The sequence below is a fragment of the Carlito syrichta genome, unplaced genomic scaffold (assembly GCF_000164805.1).
Source record: "Carlito syrichta isolate Samal-C Ts95f unplaced genomic scaffold, Tarsius_syrichta-2.0.1 Scaffold169305, whole genome shotgun sequence".
NCBI classification, from domain to species: domain Eukaryota; kingdom Metazoa; phylum Chordata; class Mammalia; order Primates; family Tarsiidae; genus Carlito; species Carlito syrichta.
In genome coordinates this window covers 17,681-26,795 of record NW_007113401.1, presented here as the reverse complement: position 1 = coordinate 26,795, position 9,115 = coordinate 17,681, and the positions used below count along the sequence as shown (strand labels likewise).

The 9,115-nt window shown below is 53.9% G+C and overlaps 1 protein-coding gene across 1 annotated transcript in view; it reads left to right on the top strand.

Moving 5' to 3' along the window:
* Window positions 1-9,115, top strand: part of CUNH19orf57 (chromosome unknown C19orf57 homolog) — a 19,486-nt gene that overhangs the window by 7,561 nt on the left and 2,810 nt on the right. Inside the window, exons 5-6 of the mRNA XM_021709231.1 lie at window positions 3,085-4,380; window positions 8,316-8,410. Coding sequence (XP_021564906.1) covers window positions 3,085-4,380; window positions 8,316-8,410 — 1,391 coding nt within the window. The remainder of the gene's footprint in view (window positions 1-3,084; window positions 4,381-8,315; window positions 8,411-9,115) is intronic.

Here is a 9,115-nt window from a genome sequence, read left to right as displayed (position 1 = left end):
GGAGCCCAGCAGGTTGAGGCTGCGGTGGCCAGGAGCATGCCACTGCACTTCAGTCTGGGTGACAGAGTGAGACTCCAACTCAAAAAAAAAAGTAAAACTAAGAAAGGCAGCCCACATTCTGTCCCTGAACTCCTCCCTTCACAGGGCTTTTTGTATGGGTGGAGGTTCTTATAGCTCTTTTGTTCTGGCCATTGTGAGTTCTGGGAGTAACAATGCCTCTGGCAACACAGGCCCCTAAAAAAGTGGGAGGTGTTCACAGCAGCTATATTTGTCTTGTTTGTCATCAGTGCCTCAAACTAGGAACACCCCAGATATTCTTCGATGGGTGAGTGGGCCAATAAACCACTCCATGGAATACACCATGGAACACAACTCAGCTTTAAAAAGAAACATACTAGTCTGTGATACATGCAATAGCTCGAGTGGGTCTACAGACCATCATACGGAATGGGAAAAGCCAGTTGCAGAAGGTTACGTACCTTAGGATTCCATTTCCATAACAGTATCAGAATGACAGAATTATAGAGGTGGAGGACAGATTAGTGGTTGCCAGGGTTTGGGGATAGGGTAGGTGGGACACGGGAGGGAGTTGAGTGCAGCTAAAGAGTGGTTGGTGTAAGGGGATCCTTGTGGTGTCAGGACTGTTCAGCCTCTTGACTGTGGCAATAGAGAAACCTCCATGGGAAACAGAGCCGCGTAGAACTTAAGACACACCTCAAATGAGTACAGGTCCGACCAGAAAGACTAAATAAGGTTGGTGCATCTTATCAGCGTCAGTATCCTGGGCATGATATTGTGCTTGAGTCACACAAGATGTTAACATTGGGGGAAACAGGGTAAAAGGCATAAGGGAGCTTTATTATTTCTTGCAACTGCATATGAGTCTACAGTGATCCCCCTATAAGAAAGTCTGATTGGAAGCAAGCAGGGGTGTTAGGCTCACCGTGGCTGGAGAATGTGTGGTGGAGACCATGCGTGGCTGGGCAGGCTGACAGGTACATTTCACGTGTTTTGAACATTCACTGAGGTTTGATTTGTGGTGATGGCTGTCTGTCTGTAGTGCAGACGCTCTCCTAGAAGGGCTATTCTGCTGTGTGCAGGGAGGTACTGAGGACGTGTCTCTGCCAGCACTGACAACTGAATAATAGAAGCAGCCCCATCTGTAGGGTGTCTACCAGTGCAGACCCCAGGCCTGAGTTGTTGAGTTTATTTATTTACATTGCATTCACCATGGACTTTTACACATGCAAGTACACCTGTTCGCATCTTTAAAATTCACTCCAAAAAGGCTTGTGTCCTGTCTCAGTGCCAGGCACTGCTTCCAGTGTTAGAAATAGGGAACAGTGAGCCTGCTTGTCCCTGTCATGCCCTCACAGTGAAAGAAAGTGACAGGAAGTGCTGGAGCAGCATGAGGGGTGGGAACCCTACAGAGGTGGCCAGAGTAGCAGCTGAATAGAGACACGCAGCCCATGGGGCTCAACCTTCCTGGGGAGGAATGTTCCCCATATTGGAAGGCACCAGGACAGGACTGAGGCTGGGGCAGGGCCAGTGCTGTGTGTTGGGGGCAAGCAGGGTGACCCACTGAGGCAGGTCTGGAACCCACGGAGAGAAGATGGTGGCTGGGTCCAAGGGACCAGACAGAACTGGTGAGAAGTGGTCCGATTTTAGGTGTATTTGGAGGGGGAGCTGAGGGCAGATGTGGGAGGGAAGCAATGCATTGACCCCAGGTTTGGGGCCCGAATGGCTGGAAGGATGGAGTTGCTATGAGCTGGGACAAGGAGGCTCTGGTGGGCTCAGAAGCTGGTTATGTCACACTGGGGGGTACTGGGAGGTGCCAGGTGGGAATGTACATCTGAAGTCAGGAGATCAGGGCTGTGTGCTGAAGGGACCGCACTGCCATTGCCTAAGGGACGATACTCATCTGAATCCCAGCCAGACCCCTCTTCTCATCCAGACCAACTGGAAGTCCCCCACTAGGGACTTCTCTTTTTTTCCTTAAACTTTTTTTTTTTTTTGAGTTGGAGTCTCACTCTGTTGCCTAGACTGGAATGCAGTGGCTGCTCCCAGCCACTGGGCTCCGGCGATCCTTCCACCTCAACCTTCCAAGTAGCTGGAACTGCAGGCACGCACTACTACGCCCGGCTAATTTTTTATTTATTGTGGAGATGAGGTCTCGCCAAGTTGCCCAGGCAGGTCTCGAGCCCGTGGGCTCAGGCAATCCACTCACCTCAGCCTCCCAATCCTTAAACTTTTAATCTTGAAACAATTATAGACTCAGAGGAAGTTGCAAAACCCATTCAGACGCACATGTCCATCTACAGATGAGTGAATAAGCAAACTGTGCTCCATCCATACAATGGCATGTGACTCAGCCTTATAAAGGAAGGACATTATGGCACAGGCTCCAACATGGATGAACCCTGAGGACATCATGCTCAGTGATGTCACAAAAGGACAAATGCTATGTGGCTCCACTTATAGGAGGTCCCTAGAATCATCACATCCAGAGACAGAAAGTAGAATGGTGGGTGCCAGGGGCTGGGGAGGGGATGGAGAGTATTTCCTGGGGACAGAGTCTTGGCTTGGGAGGATGAGAAAGTTCTGGAGATGATGGTGATGATGGCTGCATAACAGTGTGAGTGTGGTTAATGCTGCTGCTGAAATGTACACTTAAAGATCATTGTGATGGGTAACATAATTTAATGTCGTGTACATTTTACCACAATTTTTTAGAAAACAAATCAGTATGGAGAGGGGATCTGGAGTCCCCCTCCTAGCTTCCCCCAGTGGTAATGTCTTGTGTAGCCATAGTCCATCATCAAAACCAGGCACCTGACCCTGGCTGAATCACATGCCACCTTGACTTTTCCACCCTGATCTTCCTAAATGCCTGGTGCCGGCAGGGAGAAGAGCCTAGTGAAGGAGGAGTCTTTGTGCTTCCCCTTCCCCCTCTAGCCCCCGGCACTGGTCCCGATGTCTATTTTGGTACATGATGGTCATTGCCAACATCTGAGTCTTTGGATGGGGCATTTCAGAGCATTTGATTATTGAAGGCCCTGGGGCTGAGGCTTTTTCTCTCTACAGGAAACACTTCCAAAGCCCAGTGCCCAGCAGGCAGGAAGCCAGCCCCTGGAGGGGTACCTGGGGCTCACTCTCCAGGAGGCTGGGCAGCCAGGGGAGCCAACCCAGGCAGATGGCAGCTGCTCTGAGCAGAGAGTCCAGGACCCTGTGAAGCCCGGCAGTGGGGATTCTCAGCCCGAGGCCTCTCCAGAAGTGGGAACAGGACCCTCCACCTCAGAGAGGGCCAGCCAGAACCACTTGACGGAGCAAGGGACCAACACACCGGATGGTGGAAACTTGGGGAACAGTAGGCCTGAGACAGAGAGGGCCTGGACTCTGGGCGATCTTGATCAAAAAGGACACCAACCAGGCTGTGCTACTGAAGAGATGGAGCCAGACAGAGGAGCTCCCTGGGAGGGAGATGCCCCAAGAGGAACAGGGGCTGACCTACCTGGAGGGCCCCAGGAGGAAGGAGACAGTATCCCCAATGCCCCAGCATCAGCTCCTGTCTTGGCCCCTACTCAGGGACTGGGCCATGACACTTGGTGCCTGGAGCCTGGGTCTCTGGTCCAGACTCCTCCTGGCCCCCTGCAGACACCCAGCGGGACTGACAGGGAAGCAGAAGTTAGACACAGCAGCCCAGGATGCTCCTCCCTTGGGATGGTTGTCATCGCAGACCTGAGCACAGACCCCCTTGAACCAGAACAGAGGACTCCAGAGGTGGCTGGCCCAGATGGTCAGGCCAGTGCTGGGTCACTTGCCTCTCCTGGGGGGAAGGTCTCTGACAGCACCCACAGGAGGGCCCTGTCAGGCTACACACCACTCGTTGGGGTGACCACAGGAGGCAGCGGAGAGGAAAGGTGGGAAAACGAGCCCCACTGTGACGCATCAGTGGGCCCTCCAGCCTCCCTGGCTCTGGCTTCCGGAAACCAAGAGCCCACAATAGGCACTGGAGAGTCCAGCTGTCGAGCCCCAGACATGGGGCCAGGTGTTGATTCGAAATGGGTGCCAGACCCTCATCACAAGACAGCCAAGTCGGGCAGCCAGACCCTTGAACAAGACCTCGAGGGGCTCAGTCTGTCCCTCCAAGCCTCTGGTCTGCCAGAGCACAGAGAAACAGTGGATGGCCTTCCTCAGGAGACCCAGGTCCGCCAGAGCAGTGCAGACACCCTCGCAGACCTGGCAGGTCAGCCCGGCCACCCTCGTTCTGTACAACAGGCCACCTGGGTGGACCCCTCAGCTGTGGAACTCGACTTCCTGCTAGACAGCCAGATGCGGGATGCCCTGGATGCCTCTGACTTTGAAGCCTCAACTGAACAGGTAAGTTACAGACCAGGACAGGGCAGACACCAAAGCCTGGCGGCCCTCTCCCCAAATGGTCCCGGGGTGGAGGGGAGATGGGCCTTCCATCTACATGGTGAACAAGTCTGGGAGTCCGAGTTGTGGCTCTGGTGGGCATGGCATTTGTGGTTTTCTAGAGGGTACATTCACCTTTCTGGGGGACCTGTCCCTTGTGGTTGCTGATGAGTCCAGGGATGGTGACACAAGGGTGTCAGTCCCTGGTAGCCCTCTTCAGCACCCAACCCTGGCTGTGGGATCCCGAGAGGCATATTGAGGGAGATGAACCCAGAGGGGTGACTTCAGGAAGCTGGTGACTTCACAGCAGGCCTGGGGAGGGAACTCTACTTCCAAGCTGAAAAAGAGCCTTTGCCCATCTGTTCATGGTCACTTGGGGGTCCTGATGTGATTATTTTCCAAACATGAATAAGTGGTTTTATTTTTCTACCAGGATCTGTTAGGGTTTTGCTTCCTTTGGGGCTCTGCCCACCTTCCAGGCTGCCCGGATGTGGCCTTCCCCTGGCTGAGGAACCTGTGCCAGCCGTTGGCGCTCACCTATCAGGGCAGGTGGCAGCCTTGCTGCAGCCCTGCCCCAGGGAAGTAAAGACCGAGCTCGGGTCGTTGGTGCACTGAACCTGGGCTGAGGGCAGCACAGCCGTGGCCTGGGAGGTGGGCGGGTCTCTTTCCACACATTGGGTACCGCTGCAGAGAGGCTGACAGAGGCCAGGCACCTGCTGGAGATGAGGCAGGTGGGAAGGGAGGCTGGGCTGGCACCCAGGTCCACCTGCATGTCCTGGAGCACAGAGCCCAATTTGCTTTTCAAACATCAGCCTGTTTCTCTGGCCATCCCTGTTGAGATGCTAAAAAATAATTCATTCAGTATCTATGTCTCAAGAGCCAGCTCCATTCTGGGATGGCACAGTGAACAGATCTGATCTGTCCCTGCCCCCTTGGGGTCTGTGGTGGCCCCTTCCCTCCTGCATCCCCCAGAGTGAGCACTTTGTACTTCATCGTGGAGGCACTTAGGGGGTTTTTCCTACTACGGAGTCTTACACAAACGATTTCATCCCATGCTTGGCTGAAGAAACAGCTGGCTGCTCTAGCTTCGGAGGGGACCGTGTCCAGGACAGGCGTGACCAGAGAGTGACTATGGGTCTCTAAAATTTTGGCTTCCTAAGGATAGCCAGGATCCTTTTGACCCTCTGCAGTGACCGCCTGTGCTGTGATTCTCCGACCCAGCCCTTCCTGCCACGTGGGGGCAGTGTCCCATCTCTGCCTGCTGGGCTCCTCAGGCCCACCCATTTCACACTGCCATCACCAGAGCAGGGCCATTGAAAGCAAGTCCAAGTGCAGTTCGGTCCAAAGTCTGACCACGAGCACTGGGGAATGGTAGGATTCCGGTTCTGGGCACAGGGGAAATTCTGTCATGGGAGCCTCATCCCTGGGAAAAAGCAAATCCCACACTCAGAAGGAAGAGCCACCTCTGTCGCCGCACCTCCCCCCAGCTCTGGACTCCTGGGCAGTGGCTGAGGGAGGAGGCTGGGACATTTGGGGCTGAGGGTACCCAAGTGGCATCCAGCAGGTAAAAATTCAAGCCCTCCTGAATAGGCCACCAAACTTCGAGCTTTGAAAAGATCAAGAAATTGAGACCATGGGGAACCCAGGCAAACAATGGGTGGCCAGACCTGACCCGCCACCGACCTTTCCCCAGCAGGGGAGGGGATGCCGCCCTGACATCACTGCCCACACCCGGGCGTGTTTAGCTTTGGCATTGGGTGTTTCCCAGCAAGTCAAGGCGACTCAGGCAAGGAGCACATTCCCGTGGGAAGGTTCTGGATGGCCCCCGGCAGGAAGGCAGAGGCCTGAGTCTCCCAGCACAGGCAGGGGCACCTGGGAACAGAGCAAAGATAGCGCAAGAGAGCCACTGCAATGGCCTCCTACTGACCTCACCATGGCCAAACACTGTTAGAGGTAGGGACTCAGCCATGAACCAGATGTCAGACCTCAAAGCATGATCTCCTCACAGGAGTTTGGTGTTACCTTCTGGTGGCTCCTAGGCTCATTCTCAGGCAGAGAATTAAAAAAACCAGTTTCTGGGTCCCTCTCAGGCCTCAGCACTGACTGGTCATCCAGCTATAGTACCCAAGGTGTTCAGTACCAGGCTTGCCTTTGTCTTGTCAAACATTTACACAGTGCTGGTGTGAGCCACTTGTACCTATTGGGGTGAGAATAATCCTCATGGCCAAGAACAGTGCCGGGGGAATGAGTAATATCGAATTGTATTTTATCTTGGTTTTTTTTAGAGACAGGGTTTGCTCTGTGACCCAGGTTGGGGTGCAGGTGGTGCAATTATAGCTCACTGCAATCTCAAACTCCTGGGCTCAAGCAGTCTTCCCCCCCTTGCCTCCCAAGTAGCTGGGATCACAGACATGCACCACCACCACACCTGGCTATCTTTTTTTTTTTTTTTGGCTGTTTTGCTCCGGCTGGTCTCAAACTCCTGGCCTCAAGTGATCCTCCTACCTTGGTCTCCTAAAGTGCCGGGATTGCAGGCATGAGCCACTGCATCCAGCCTTATTATTAGTAGTATGATTTTAGATATAGGGGCTTGCTATCATACAGGCTTGAGTGCAGCGGCACGCTCATAACTCACAGCAGCCTGGAACTCCTGGATTCAAGTGATCCTCCCACCTCAGCTCCTAAGTAGCTGGGACTATAGGCATGTACCACCATGCCCAGATAATTTTTTTTTTTTTTGAGATGAGGTCTTGCTATGTTGCCCAGGCTGGTCTTGAGGACTTGGCCTCAAGCATTTCTCCAGCCTCAGCCTCCTAAAGTGCTGGGATTATAAGTTTGAGCCAAATTGTATTTTAGATCACAAAGTCACCTGTATAAAAGTGGCAAGACCAGGCCGGACTTGGTAGCTCAGCCTGTAATCCCAGCACTTTTGGAGGGTGAGGCGAGTGGTTTACCTGAACCCGTGAGTTCAAGACCAGCCAGGGAAACTTGGCAAGACATCATCTCTACAATAAATAAAAAATTAGCCAGGTGTGGTAGCATGTGCCTGTAGTTCCGGTTACTTGGAAGGCTGAGGCGGAAGGATCGCCAGAGCCCAGCAGGTTGACGCTGGGATGGCTGTGAGCGTGCCACTGCACTCCAGCCTGGGCAAAAGAGTGAGACTCAAACTCAAAAAAAAAAAAAAAAAAAAAAAAGTGGCAAGACCAGACACTTGGGAGACACAGGATTACCTACAGCACAGTCTCTCCAAAAGCACTGCTGATGTTTGGGGCTGGATCTTTCTCTGTTGGGAGGCCCCGTGCCAGTGTGGTGAGATGTTGAGCTGCACCCCTGGGCTCCACCTGATGCTGACAGCACTCCTGCCTACAGCTGTCACTTCAGTTTCTTGCGGTCATTTGACTGTCCCCTCTGCTCACTAGGAATTTTTCCTTTGAATTACATTTGCAAGATATTTTCCTGGCAGGCTACGTGTGTTTCGTTCAGCCAAGGTGGACAACTTCACCTTACTGCAGTTGTCACCCCTCACGGTCTTCTCTGAACCTGTAAAGATGCTGCAGAATATGCAGGAGGCACCAGCAATGCGTCTGGGCCAGCAAACGCCTGGGGGGACACCTGCCACTCAGGGCAGCCTGCAGGAGACCGGCCCGGGCGAGGACACCAGAGTTGGGCAGTAGGGCAGTGTCCTCCTTCTTCCAAGGTGGGAGGGTGAAGGCAGCCCAGACTGGTGGGCTGGGTCTAGCCATTGTGGAGCTCTGCCCTGGCACCACTGTGCCTCTGCAGGAGTCCCAGCTGGCCTCAGTGTCTGGTGTGTGGCCACAGTGACCAGAAGTCCCAGTGTGACTTCCCTGTGCAAGGCTCACTTGGCCTAGCCATCCACAGGTTGTGTTTTCTCTTTCCAGCTATTTCCTGCAGGGAGCAGGCTGGGCCTCTGCTGGGCTGGCCCCAGCCCACGTGACAATGGAGACCTTGCTACAGTGGCCCAGGGCCAGTCGAGGTAGGTGGGAGAGAGCCCCAGGATCCTTATCCTTTTTTTTTTTGAGTTGGAGTCTCACTGTGTTGCCCAGGCTGGAGGGCAATGGCACGCTCACGGTCACCCCAGTGTCGACCTGCTGGGCTCTGGCAGTCCTTCCACCTCAGCCTTCCAAGTAGCCAGAACTACAGGTGCGTGTGACCACGCCCGGCTAATTTTTGATTTATTGTAGAGATGTGGTCTCACCGAGTTGCCCAGGTGGGTCTCGAACCCGCAGGCTCAGGCAATCCACTTGCCTCGGCCTCCCCGAGTGCTGGAATTACAGGCTGAGCCACCGAGTCTGCCCCCGCCCCAGTCAAGGTTTCACTCTGTTCAAGCTGGAGTGCAGTGGCAAGATCATGGCTCACTGCAGCCTCCAACTCCTGGACTCAAGTGATCCTTCTGCCTCAGCCTCTTGAGTAGCTGGGACTACAGGTAGCTGCTGTCACACCTGGCTGATTTTTTTTGTAGAGACAAGGTCTCACCATGTGGCCCTGGGCTCAAGCAGTCCTCCCACCTCAGCCTCCCAAAGTGTTGGGATTACAGGCTTGAGCCACTGTGCGGGGCCTGGACCCTTGCCCATTCTCCTGAAGAGGGTGATGGAGGAGTGAGCCCAGTTCTCCTGGGCTTCGCTTTCCTTAATCCAATAAGGGAGCTAAGCCCTGTTTCTCAAACTGTGCGTGTCCCCCT